The 14,467-nt window shown below is 37.1% G+C and overlaps 1 protein-coding gene across 1 annotated transcript in view; it reads left to right on the forward strand.

Moving 5' to 3' along the window:
- Nucleotides 1-14,467, forward strand: part of CFAP47 (cilia and flagella associated protein 47) — a 544,467-nt gene that overhangs the window by 308,988 nt on the left and 221,012 nt on the right. The window contains exons 44-46 of the mRNA XM_047075775.1: nucleotides 2,564-2,675; nucleotides 3,425-3,651; nucleotides 10,173-10,347. Of these exons, the coding sequence (XP_046931731.1) occupies nucleotides 2,564-2,675; nucleotides 3,425-3,651; nucleotides 10,173-10,347 (514 nt within the window). The remainder of the gene's footprint in view (nucleotides 1-2,563; nucleotides 2,676-3,424; nucleotides 3,652-10,172; nucleotides 10,348-14,467) is intronic.

Genomic DNA, 14,467 nt, shown 5'->3' on the forward strand with positions numbered 1-14,467 from the left:
AAACCCATTTCAGATGGCTAGGTTAGATTTATATTTGCAAAGTACAAGGTTGCTTAGGAAATATTACTCTATGAAAATTTCATATAATGTACTGTTTATTACCAGGAGTGCATGGATTTAAATGCTAAACAATTTAAAACATTCAAAGTTTTCCATATTTCTTTTTTCAGCATGAAGTGAAGATAATTATGGGTCATAATTAATAAAATTCTATGGAACATTATCACATGAAAGTAAATGATAGTTAATTTATTATAAACAAATCCCAATTGGGGAAGGATAATGAAGCTGTAAATAAATTGACCTCACAACCAGAAATGGTTTATTCTTATATTGTTTCCAGATTCACTTTCAGTGTTTGCCATTTCTCTTGTTATCTAGGATATTTACAATATTTTGGAATATGTATTTTTATTATGTGATCAGTTTTCTTTTATATCATTTATGTACGCTCTCTCTGGAGTAGTCTCTCAGACATACAGTTAATATTGTTTTAAGATTGTAGGGCAGTTCGGACGAGTGACAAGTCCCAGCTTGGAAGCTAAGTTTGTTTTCTTTTGCTTTCCTCATAGTTAGTTGCATGCTTGTTGTAAGGCCATTCTGGTAGAAGGTTCTTCTGCATTGTATGGCTTAGCCCTAAATTTGCCAGTGCTCATTTTCATTGATCCTGTCAGGTCTCGACCCCACTCCAGATCCCTAGAGTCAGACCTGCATTTTTACAGGTGATTTATATGTCATGAAAGTTTGGGAAGCTATGCCCTCAAAGAATGGTCCCTTTCCATTTAGAGTGATCTCAAAGGGTTAGATTCCTGATATGTGTTACCTCATTGAGTCCTTACCACATCTTTACTATCATTCTATTTCTTAAGATGTAAGCATTTTTTTAAAGCCTTTATTATGGAAAATATAAAATACAATTGTAGAAATAAAACTGCAATAAATCCCCCTGTACCTTTCTCTCATCTTCAACAGTGCAGGACCTAACACGTTACATTGTTATAATGACCCAAATCCCAATTATCACATAATTTTATTCACAAATAATTCAGAAAGTGTCTCTATAACAAAAAGATTTCGGTTTTTTGACATAACCATGATACCATTATTACTAAATATATTGTAAATTTTTTTCTTAACATCCAACCACAAGGCATTGTTCATATTTCCCTGATTGTCTCATGATTGTACATTTTTTCTGTCACTTTCTTTGTCTTTGTTTGAACTGTAGGGGAGGAAAAATAATTTTTCTTCCACCCTTCTGAATTATTGCCTGAGACTCTTATAATGAAAGATAGATTAACAAGAAAAAAAAATAGACATTAACATGTATACCTCCTGTATTCATGAGAGATACCCAAGGAAAAATGAATGACCCCTCAAGGTGGCTTAGAATTCAGGCTTAAATACCATCTAAATAGGGAAAGGGGAGAAGGGATGTTGGCCACTTAGAGGGGAGTAAATGATTTTTAGGAAAGATGAATGGGCCCTTAGAAGAATAGATGGGAGACATGATACTTTGTGACAGGTTGTCACTGTACAGTGTCAACTTCTAGTCTCCTGATAAGAGTTAATCCTTGGTTGATGAAACTCTTAGGAAGGGAATTTATGATACTTGAATTTCTTTTGGAGGATCTGTCTTTATGCAGATAAGGCGAGTTCAAAGAAAGCCTCTCTTTGCATTTGATATCTTTCAAGTGCCTACAACTCAAAATTATCAATATACCAAAGCAACACATTCTGGCGTGACATTTTCTGCTTCCCTTCAGAATCAAGATCTAAATAATAGTCATCCACTGGGATTGTATGATGTCTCTTGAGACTCCCTGTCTCCTCTTCCTTTTCTTTTAATCTCTAGATTTCTAAAATGTACTGTTTTTTTTTTCTTTTTAATCATCCCATTTCACAGAATCCGAGACTGAAAGTCAGAGATGTGGCAAACTTGCCTGAGGCTTAGTAGCTAGTAAGTGACAGTACCAGAGTTGAAACCAAGCCTGTCCGTCTTTACAGATCTTTGCTTATATTATGTTGCTGCCCCTGCACTGACCCCACTTTTATTTTCACTCTCTCTGTTTAGTCTTCTGCATTTCTTGCCCAATTACTCTAAAAGGTCTGCAGACCCTCATACGCTCCTTTTGAAAGCTTGCACTTTAAAATATAGACACTTGGGGACTCAGACATCCTTCAGAAGTGATATCACTCCCCTCCAACAATAAATTACAGAATGAAGGAAAAAAATATTTCTTTCTTCCTTGATTGTTTATGTGATTTAAGCTAGCAGTCTGCCAAGGATATTCACAGCTACAAAGATCAACTGCTGTCAGTGCTATCCTGGTGCCTTCTTAATCCTCCTCACTGCTCTGGGTGCATACAAAGTTTCCCCCACACTGTGGGAGGACTAATATTTAAGCCTTACCTCTCGCCCCTCATTTAGGGCTTACGTTGCTTAGCGATGCACAATGCATGGATGTTTTTATAGTATACAGATTTTTCTCACAGCAGAAAGATTTTTCCTAAATTTTTCTGAGCTTTTGGAATTTAATATCACTGTGTGGTTGTATTTTAGATTGGAGAATTAATTTATGTTGTGGAAGGAAAAGGTACGATCCCATTGCCTTCCAGCTTCCACCCAACGGATTCCTCAACTCCGCTTGACTACAGCAGTTCTCCAGAGGAAGGTAGAGTATACGTGTGTTTTATTTCATTTAAAATGTCAAGGGATGGGACTGTTCCTCATATAGTCATCCAAGCATACTCCTAGCAAGTTTTTCCAGAAATAATTAGGTTTTAAAAGGATTCCTTTTAACTTTATTATGTCAACATCCATGGAATAGAGCACCAGTTTAACAATGAATGTCAGTGGTGATTTTTTTAAATCCTTATTTTTTCATTCTTTGGATAAATATTGAAATTTGGCATTCGAGGTATTTACTCACCAAATTTTCAGTTTCCTGAATAGTTTGGAAATCACTGTACTCCCAAATTGTATATATTGTAATATATTACCTGAACTTGCACCCTGAATTTGTACCCTCCATTCTAAAGTGTAAGGTTGTTAGTGGAAGAAAAAGACAGTTTTTGCCAGTCTCTGACAGATGTCTTTACATTTATTTCTACTTCCCTTAGCTTCTAATCACTAATAGCACAATGATCGCTTCATGTTTGAACATGCTGGTATTTCTATGAAAGAACCCTTTGAGTTCTTTTGAGCATTCTTTTTAGAGATACCAGCAAAATATCTTTGATTCCTGAAGACTTACTCTTGAATTACTGAATTAGGACTACTCAAAATGAGTTACCTGTGTTACTCTAGTTAATGAAGGTCACACCTGCAGTTTTATATTTCCAACCTTCCAAGTCCATCCTGAATAGCATGGTCAAGAGCATAAGTGATCGTTGAAGCCTTACATGTTTTTGCTTCCCCTAGTGTTAAGTAAGGACAGTCCTGTTCTATATTTGAAATGTGAGCTCCGTCAGGTCTTGGATGTGGACCTTAAGTTGCCACTGACTAATGAAGCCAAGGAGAAGGCCTTGGCTTTTGCAGCACAGCAGCAGATGTCGGATATAGAGTATGAGCGACGGTTGATCACAGGCACTCTGGAGAGCAGTAGTGTTCGCGTGGCCATCGCCCTCCTGGGGCTGACGAAGATTGAGGTGAGAATGGAGGACAGATGATGCACTTTTTTCTCCTTTTAAAAATATACAGAGTTGTTAATCATAACATTTTGACATAGAGAAATGATGAATGCTGTTTTCCCCAGAAGGATGGCTCAGTGGCTTTTTTTTTTTTTTAACCACATTAAATAAATCTGAAACAAAGTGTTCTATTAATGTTAGCCTGAGTGCTAATTTTAGTAGTAATAACTAGATTACTGGTGACTTCGCATACTAGTAATTTTAGGCATTGCGGTGTAATCGCTTCATTCCCAGTTGTCCTCTGTTCTGACTACACATTAGAATGCCCTGAAGAACTTAAAGTAAGGGAAGGCAGGGTGGGGAGGAACATGTTCTGCAAGTTGTCCAGGATATTCTGTGCATCCAGAGAGGGTCATCCCTGCGGTCAGACTACCAGGCTGAGAATCCAGACTCTGACACTGTCTACCTGTGTAACTGTGGGCTGATTCCTTAAAAATCATCAATCTTCAATTTTTGTACTTTTAATCTGAAGATAGTGGTAATTGACGGAAGCTAAGTGAGACAATCACGTAAAATGCTTACCACATTACCTATTATATAAAGTGCTCTGTGTATGGCATTGTTGTTCTTGTTATTATTACTGTTACTGTGGACTCTGTTATTCTATCTTGAACTCTATTTATAAATGGAGTTTGGTACAGTCGAACCTCCACAGAGGCAACAAAGCGATTCTTTAAAAATGTAAACCAGATCACATTGTTCTGCTGCACCCATTCCTCTGTTGACTCTCCAACTCATTCAGAATAATACCCAACATCCTTAGCATGGTCCTCAAGACCCTCCCGGACCGTCCCGCCTCTTCCCTGATCTCACCTCTACTGGAGCCCATTCATTCATGTCACTCCCTCAGCATAGGCCTCCTTGCTGATGTTCAAATGCCCAAGGCATGCTCCCCATGCCCCCTGCACTTCTGAGGTTTATTTTCCCTAGACATTACAGGCTACTTCCCTCAATTACTTCAGGCCTGCTAGAATTATGCTTGTATTATGAGATTATGCTTGTATTTTTTAAAAAATTATTTTGTATTTTTTTAAAAGTATTGCTTACATCGACCAGGCACTTTCCAAATACCACATTTCCTTCAGTTTTCTCTATAGATAGCATTTATCACCTGACAGTAATATATTTATTTGTTTTCTCATTGTCTATCTCCAGCAAGGGAATTTGTGCAAAGACATTTGTTTAGTTAACTCTCATATCACCAGTGCCTCAAAAAGTGTGCTGTGCCAAAGGTAGTCACTAAATCTTCCATCAGTGAAGGAATAAATGGTAAATGTTTTCATCCTTGCTTGAGAATTACCTTCATTTGCATATATTACAACAAAATACTTGGCATTGTAGGATTTCTTTTTTTATTTGTCAGAATGCTAGAATCAGTACGGCATAAGCACAGATCTCCAACATTTACTGATGGTATTTTAGGGTTGACCTGAACTTTTAAGTTCTGATTAGCTCAAAAATATCAAGGCCTGAGGTTCTCACACCCTCTGGACTGATCCATTTACGGACTCCATTCACGAAGCTGTTGGCTCTATTTAGCTCATACCAACATGCTTACTTCTGTGAAAGAGCAGTGAATTTGGGAAGGTTTTGTTCAACTTGCAGTACAGTATTACAATAGAAATGCTTGATATGTGGCCATTTCAAATTTTAACCCTATCACAGTGTGTTCTCTCACTCTTTCCTTTTAAATTTATTTTCAGCATTCTTACCTCTTAACAAAACATTTTATTTAAATGAGAAATGCTGGAGGGAGATGGATTTTGTCGGTGGATCCCCTTTCTATTATTTATGCATGTATATAGTTTCTATTTTTCTCCCTCTTCTTTTAGTCATCTCTGTAATCCAGCAGACATTTTGTGTTTATTATTGTATTTGTCAAATTATGTTTTGTATAGTATATATTTTTATATTTACCTGTTTCTCTAGGATTGTGGATTCCTAGAAATCTAAAAATCATTATGATGTGTTTTTATTTACCCCTAATTGTCGTGTGCATGAGACGTGCTCTGCCATTGTTTAATTGAATTGAATATGTGCTTGAACAAACAAATAACGTTTTAAACCTGAGGTTTTCATATCTATCCAGGTTGCCTCATAGACTGATTTTTCACAGTCCGAGCCGTCTTGTGTACTTAGCCTTGTCTACTTACCACATTTGCAGGATAGGCATCTGTGTGTGTGTACGTCTCCCAATTGGTTGCTGGAAATAACAACAACATAATGATAATTTATGAAAAACCCTTGCCTTTTTTAAAATTAAAATTGAAATGTTTTAAATAGCCTCTAAATTTAAAAATTAAAAGTTTTTTTTTACCTGAAGATTACTATTTTCTTTGAATTCTGTGAATATCACACATCTTTGATTTCAGCCAAAACTTACCAGATGCACAAAATAAGTAGAGAAGGGTTGAATGTGCCAGTTTAAGAAAACCAGCTGCAGCAAATCAGAACTCACAGATGCATCTTATTCTGTTCATCCACATCTAATCATAAAGTGTTCTTTTCAAGTGCAATTATCAGTGCACTCTTGAACCATAATAATGCTAATAATTTTTACAGCGGAACAGTAAACAAGATTAATTTTAAAAAGACTCTCTCCTTATATAGTGTTTCACACCTTTTTTCCAACATGCTTTTATGTGCACTTTGCAAATTATTTCAGTGACCCCTTGGAGAAATATAAAGGAGGTAGAGTTCCTCTTTAATACAAAAAAAGAAATGACTGAGGCATAAACAAAAAAAAAAAGAAAAGACTTATGTTGACCTCACTGACAGGGTAGCAATTACAGCCCAGATCATGGTAGAGACATTGTTGTATTTTAAAGCTGAGAAAAGAAATCAAGACACTCAGAGACACATAGTCCAACCTCTTACAGACCTGCAAACCAAGCATCTGAAGTAGTAAGATGGCAACCTAAGGTCACACCACTGATTTGTGACAGAATAGAAATGAACCCAGGTTTTTACCCCCTAGTCCATTACTCTTTTCCTTCCCCTGTATGGTGTCCAAATGATATATTCACTTCATTAGTCAATGAAATTGACTAATGAAATAAAAGTCTAGAATGCACTGTTATAGCATAAAATAATCGCATAACAAAATCTAAAATCAATCTTGGTATAAATCTGTTTAGAACTAAATCTAATTGAATAAATGTGATTCCTTTTCTACCAAAGAAAAGTGGCATATCTAATTTTTTTTTGGTATACAACCATGTGGAATTTGAATTTTTGAAATATTTATAGAGTAATAGCAAATTGATATATCTACTTTATATACTGTGAGAGACAGTATCTTTTGTCAGGACCATGAATTTCTGCCACTTCACCACTTAGCATTCGTTTATTGAATTCATATTCTATTGGTCATTACTAAATCAACTCTAATGATATATTCAGAGACACTGGAAAGAAAACTTACAGGGTAGTTTCCTTGTATTTTCTCAAGTTCATGTTTTAAACGCCATGCCATATACCCTGGGATAAATGGTAGAAAAAAATCATTGAAATTTAGAATTTAATAATATGTTTAAAAAAGGAAATCTGGGTGCCTGGGTGGCTCAGTCAGTTGAGTGTCTGACTCTTGATTTCAGTTCAGGTCATGATCTCATGCTTCATGGGATTGAGCCCCATGTCAGGCTCTGTGGAGCCTGCTTGGAATTTCTCTCTCTCTCTCTCTCTCTCTCTCTGCCCCTTCCCCGCTTGTGTGCTCTCTCTCTCTTTCTCTCCCTCTCTCTCAAAATAAATAAGCATTTTAAAAAAAAGGAAATCTAAAAGATCTGCTTGGTGAGAATTCAGAAAGGTAAAGGCAATGGTTTTTGTATTTGTATAATTTAAGTGCACTATAATCATGAAGTAATCCTATTGATACTGTCAAAGATAAACAAAGCTAGATACTAGTTACAGCAGTAAGGAGAGACTTTATTCATTAACTGTTGAAACAGGGAGAAGGATCCAGCATGAACTGAACTTAAATTTGTACAGAAGAAACTGAGAGTTTTAAAGGGAGGGTGAGAAACTAACGAAGGAAGCTGGGAACTTAATAATAATGAGCAGAGTCAGGGAAGTGGGCATTTATAAGTGGGAGGGGGTTGGTCACTGTGATCTGGATTTGTTCATTGATGCTTATCTGCAGGAGAAATGAACTTCTAGGATCTTTATAACTGGAGACAGTGGTACAAATTAGAATGAGGTACCTACCTGGCTGCAATTACTGTTTCCTTGATTGCATTCTGAGGACCTTGAAAAGACAGTTCTAGGTGGTAGAAAACTTATCTCAAAAAGAGAGAAAAATGGAGACAGTGCAATGGGTGGAGGAGGAAGAAAGGATTTATAATAGCAAGCTTTTTAAAGTAACTGTTCTAAAGGGGGTTCGGGGTGTATCTACCTATCACCAGGTTTTGGCTGGAACAAACAGTATATTCTGGTGGCAGCATTGAGCTCCTTCAGGTAGGCAGTTTTTTTTTTAATTTTATTTTTTTAACGTTTATTTATTTTTGAGACAGAGAGAGACAGAGCATGAACGGGGGAGGGGCAGAGAGAGAAGGAGACACAGAATCTGAAGCAGGCTCCAGGCTCTGAGCTGTCAGCACAGAGCCCGATGCGGGGCTCGAACTCATGGACCGTGAGATCATGACCTGAGCCGAAGTCGGACGCTTAACCGACTGAGCCACCCAGGCGCCCGAGGTAGGCAGTTTAAGGGGAAGTGGGATCATCCAAGGGTTATGGCCTTGAATTGTTAGAAACTATGTCAGTGCTTGTTCAAGTCTACGTGTGTGTGTGTGTGTGCACGTGCGTGTGGAAGGGAAGGGGATAGGCAGAAAAAAATCATTTGTACTGAAAGTCTGCAGTTATTGTAGGCCAAGGTTGAGGCCTACTGAGCAAAGGGCTTGGAGGACTCTGACTAGAGTTTGACCAAGAAGAGAGTCTATGTCAATATACCATGACTCAATGACTTAAAGATATAGAAGGCAGATGATATACATTTAGATTAAAGAGCTAATTGCTGATGTGAATAATTTGTTCACAGTGACTCGAAAAATGAACCAAACACCAACAATGATAAATGTAAATGAATTAATTTGTTTTTTATTTGACGTGATTTTAGTTTCCAAAATAAAGTAGTTGAAAAATGTCACTTTGTAGAAAAAAAAATTCCTGTGGAGTTTATAGATAACAAACCCGGTGAATGAAGAAGATTGCTGATGGCACTAACATTTATTTTTGTTGAGTAATGATACTCTGACCAGGATCATGATAATGATGATGACAGTGATGCTACTAATAGCAAATGTTTACTGAGTACTCAAAATATGTTCCAAGGACCTGGATTTTGTTTTCATTTTAAATATTCACACCAGGGATAGGCAGTGTGTACTTTTATTGCCCATATTTTACAAATGAAGGCTTTGTGGCTTTGGTTATAGCCTGACCAAACTTATTTAGAGTTGGGTTATAAATGCAGGTTACTCTGCCTTTAAGCGTGTGTGGTCTAACCATTGGGTTGTGCTATGTTAGCAGTAGAGCATCCAAATAAAAATAAATGATCACCTACCTCTGTGCTTTGCATTGCTTGGTTCACACCTAGAGAGCCAGCTTTCTCTTCAGTGTTCCATTTTAGGAAGGACAGTATTGAACTAGATTGTGTTTTGAGGATCATATGCATGATGGTAAGTTGTTGTCACCCCCATTATATAAGAAGTGGCTGAAGGGACTAAAAATATCAAACCTGTGTAAAATGTATGTTTGGAATGGGAGAGGGAGAAAGAATAAAAGGTAGGTTTGGGTGTCTATGGAGGGGCAGGACCTAATATACATATATGTATATGTACATGCACATATACTTACAAAATTGTCATTAGCAAAAGAGAGGGGATCATGTTTTTTTTCTTTCTTTTTTTTTTTCTTGAGAAAGAGAGAGAGAGAGAGAGAGAGAGAGAGAGAGAATGAGCAGGGGAGGGGCAGAAGGAGTGGGAGAGGGAGAACCCCAAGCAGGCCCCACACCCAGCAGGGAGCCCAACAGGGGTCAGGATCTCACAACCATGAGCCAGAATCAAGAGTCAGACCCTCAACCAACTGAGTCACCCAGGCACCCCTAACTGTAGTTCTCATAAGAACTAGAACTGATGGGTTAGATTTTAAGCAGCACAGGGATCAACTCAAGGAAGAAAGTACTTTTTCAATGCCATTCACCAGTGGAATTGGTTTTTCCCTGTAGCAACGAATTCAATACGGAAAGGATTACAGCAAGGGGCATTGAGCATGTCTTAATAAAGGATGATTCCATTGATTGTATAAAACATGTTAGTGTTCTCTTCCACCATTTAAATAATACTGTGTCTAAAGAAATGAACTAATTAATCCGTTGGTGGATTTTTTTTTTCACAAATAAGGGGTCTAAGTATAAAATGCTTTTTTGTGTGTGTTTTGGAGGTAAAGGCTAAGAGAATTACATTCCACTGATTGTTTATTTGCAGACTTGTGTTCTCTTTACTACCTCAAAGTTGAAGAAGCCTAAGTCCATTTCATACACAGCAGAACTGAGCCTTCCAGAACATTTTGATATCCCCAAGAAAATCTACATTCCTCAGATTCCAGAAACTCAAACTAAATTGACTCAGCCTCAAGGAATTCAACCTGCAAATAAAACAGGTAATCAGTACCATGGGGACTGCAATATTTTGTTCTGTCCCAGGAGCTGTGAAAGACTAAAATTTAGAGATTATCTCTACTAATAGGATGTTCATAATATAATTGAAGAGATGGTTCATTGTATATATATGGTATTGAATATTTTGCATTATAAATAACCAACATACTCTAATATAGTAATCTAAGTTATGTACTGAATTTAAGTGCTAAATTGCTGATACTGAAATTTGTAGACCTGTTGTTACTCTTTGTTAAGGAGTGGTTGTCCGATACAGATAGTAAGTACACTTTGAGAAAGGTGAGCTCTTGCTTTGACAGTGTACTAGGTTATAGCAGTTGTGCTGGAGTCAAGGCTCAGGTTAGCTTTTAAGGGTAGGAGAGATATTGGTGGCAAAGGCATATCAGAGGAGAACAGGTGTTATTTATGAGTAATTTATCTTTGATCTGGACTAGGACGTTTAGTAGTTGAATACTTACTCTTGGTCTCCTGATCCCCTTTTATTCTGTTATTCTAATTATGAAGGACCAACCCAGATTTAATAGACTATTAATAAATTTACATTATTAAATACAAGCAATAAGATGTAAACAGTGTGACTAAGCAACTTAAACTATCCAAAATTAGGTTTCTTTTCACTTCTTTCCAAGCTGGTAGATAATAACAGGATTATAATTTCTTTACTAGGGTTATTCCTACAATGTATCATAACTCCAGTGTCATGGATTCTACTTTATATTGTTGCTAACTTAGGTTTTGTTAAATTTTCCTTTTTTCTTTTCCTGTGGCTTTTTTTTAAAAGTTTATTTATTTAGAGAGAGAGAGTGCACGCAGATGGGGCAGGGGCAGAGAGAGAGAGAGAGAAAGAGAGAGAATCCCAAGTAGGCTCCTCACTGTCAGTGCAGAGCCCAATGCGGGGCTCGAACCCACGAACCATGAGATCATGACCTGAGCCAAAGTCAGACACTTAAACAACTGAGCCACCCAGGCACCCCTCCTGTGGCTTTGTGTTAACTATAAAATGTTTCTAAATCCAAAAGGTGGTTACACATCATAACGTCACAAGATCATCTGTTCATTTTGCCTTCCTAGGAGATCTAAGATCCCAAATTCAAATGCTAAGTGGCCAAGCAGATAACAAGGATTTATTAATTAGGTCTTGTCTCAGACAAGAGGGATGATGGAGCCTACCATAGACTGGAGAGTATGTGCCCCATCTAAACATTCAAAATAATAAAAAATAAACAGAAAAGCTTGAGTTTATGCAATAACTGTGAGGGCATGTTTGACTTATTAGCTGTCAAGCTGGTGACAGCTCTTAAGTGAAATTTTTGTCTTTTTAATCTTTTCAATGTACTATTAAATATTTTTAAGTGCTCATTTATTTTTAGAGAGAGAGAGAGACAGAGGTAGAGAGCAAGAATCCCAAGCACGCTCTGTGTTGTCAGTGCAGAGCCTGATGTGGATCTCGAACTCACTAACCTTGAGATCATGACCTGAACTGAAATCAAGAATCAGATGCTTAACCAAATGAGCCACCAGGTGCCCCTGTGCTATTAAATTTTTAAGTGGAGAATTTATTAGGATAATTTTTTTACCCCTTTGAGATAACTGGATAAAACTGTGTATTATAAGCCCAGCTAGGATTCCCAGCCCAAACAATTCACTTATTCAGCCATTCACTCAACACTGTTGAGCATCAATTCCTTTGGGAAAAATGATGAAAATTGGCATATTAAAATGCTGTTTAATTGTAAATAAGTATGAAGTTATCTATATTTAAAAATCTTTCACTTAGATAATTTTCAAAGGCTAATATATTTCTCTCATATAATTGTTAACTGTGTATTTGAGTAAGAAGATATTGTGAGAATTAAGAAAAATAGAACTGTAAATTTTTTAAAAGATCATGCAGAAAAGTTTTAAAATGTAATTTGCCTATTGTGGTTCCTGTCTAACTTGATTTTCTAGGCAGTTTGCTTTGTAGAGCTTGTAGCCCAGGTTTCTGTTTCAGCAACCTTCAGCATACATTTAAATAAATTAAGTTTACAAAAACAGAATATTCTAACTCAGGATAGTAGCAGATTGAATAAAATACATAGCCTGAACAGTGTACAGTGTATTGTTAAGCGGTGGACTTGATTAATGAAAAGGAAAAAACAGATGTTTTTTAAGTTTAATAAATAACATTCTATTAGAATTTGGGACAAAGAATAGTAGAGTTAAGCATATAAAAATCTAATCTTTGGGATATAAGCCACTTTGAAGAAAACAAACCATAAAATTCCTAGTAATAAATACAGTAATATAGAAACAAATCTTGTTTTTAAAAATATTTTATTTTTTTAAGTAATCTCTGCACCCAACATGGGGCTTGAACTCACAACCCTGAGATCAAGAGTCACATGCTCTACAGACTGAGCCAGCCAGGCACCCCTAAATCTTGTTTTTTATGGGTGGCATGGAGAAAGAAGGAAATGACAAGCATTTATCTGGAGAAGTAGCAATAGCCCAGTGTCCCTGCTAATTGCAGGAAAGAGGTACAAGTAGGGTCATTTTTATAATCTCTTAAAGTTCTAAAGTCATTAAAAGGAACGAGGTTTTTTTTTTTAATGTTTTATGTTTTTTTTGAGAAAGAGAGAGAGACAGAGTATGTGCGGGGGGAGTGTCAGAGAGAGAGAGGCAGACACAGAATCCAAAGCAGGCTGCAGGCTCCGTGCTGTCAGCACAGAGCCCGATGCAGGGCTTGAACTCATGAACTGCGAGATTGCGACATGAGCTGAAGTTGGCCGCTTAACTGACTGAGCCCACCCAGGCACCCCCTGGAACTAGTTTTGAGGTATTAAAAGTGGCTGTCTTCAACCCATTCATATCAATGTTTCCTATCAGTTTTTACCTTTTTGAAATTCCTAATGCAAAGTCCATATTTCCAATTAATAATAGCTATTACTGAAATTATTTAAAATAATCTACTTAAATCCATATTTATTTTAGCTCCATCATTTAGAAAGGTATTATTTTTCCCATCCTACCATTTAACATTATAATGCTTTCAACGGAATGAAAGAAAGCTGTAGAGAGAGTGCATATGCATATAAGTGGGTGAATCCATCTCTACAGATGTACATATATGACAACATTTTCCCATGGAAGGAACATCATGTGTTGTCCCACTTCATAGGTCTCAGAGATCCTGTGACACTTTTGTGTTGGTAGACTGGAGTAGGTCTAGGTCTAGTATTTGTTGAGCACCAACAATATGCAAAGCACTGTGACAGTTCGTTTCATAGTTTTTCTCATTTAATCCTCCCAATAGATATTTCTGTCTAGGCATTGATCCTTCTACTTGCATACCCAAGGACTCTAGCATGACTCACAACAGTCTTTCCACACAGTTTTTAGTCTTCTCAAACATCCTCTTTTCTCCAGTCCTTATCCATCTCCAACCTTCACTGGGCAAATGACTTTGTCACCTCTGTCATAGAGCAGAAAGGGCTACATGACCACATACTCTTCCTTAACCCCCTTAGCCCATCCCCCTTAGTCTCTAAATAGTAGGATTCTACTCTATCAACCTTGCTGTGTGTAGCAAGACCTTTGTCTTATCCCAGATAACCTGCTCTTGGGCTCTTCTCCATCCTTTATCACAGCTCCTCCTTCTTTGAGAGCAGTTCCTTCACTTTTGACCTTCAAACCTTCTCAGGCTTCAGAAACTAAAGAAATTCATACTTTTCCCATAACAAACATACTTTTCAGTAGAGTGATCTGTATTTGCAGTTTGTATTCTTGCATGAGTAGTTCTCAACCTCTCAAATCTGGCTTTTGCTCTACCACTGTAGTAAAATGGGCAGTTGCTTTCTAATTACCAAAGCCAATGGACCATTCTCAGTCTACATCTTACTGGATCTCTATTACATTTAACCTGGATGATTAGGCATGTACTCAGAAGTCTAGACATTTGACATAAGTCTTTAACCTTGTTCCCAGCATTTCTTCTCCATCCCCTTGACAAGATTTCTGCTTAGTCTTTTTGTGGGTTCTTCTGTTTACTCCATCAATGTGGGAGTCTTCAAGGTCCTACTTGTTCTATTGGGGCTATTATTACTTTTAATGTATCCTGTA

The sequence above is a fragment of the Lynx rufus genome, unplaced genomic scaffold (assembly GCF_022079265.1).
Source record: "Lynx rufus isolate CCGP_SWC_20201006 ecotype Redwood Valley unplaced genomic scaffold, mLynRuf1.p SCAF_14, whole genome shotgun sequence".
NCBI lineage: Eukaryota > Metazoa > Chordata > Mammalia > Carnivora > Felidae > Lynx > Lynx rufus.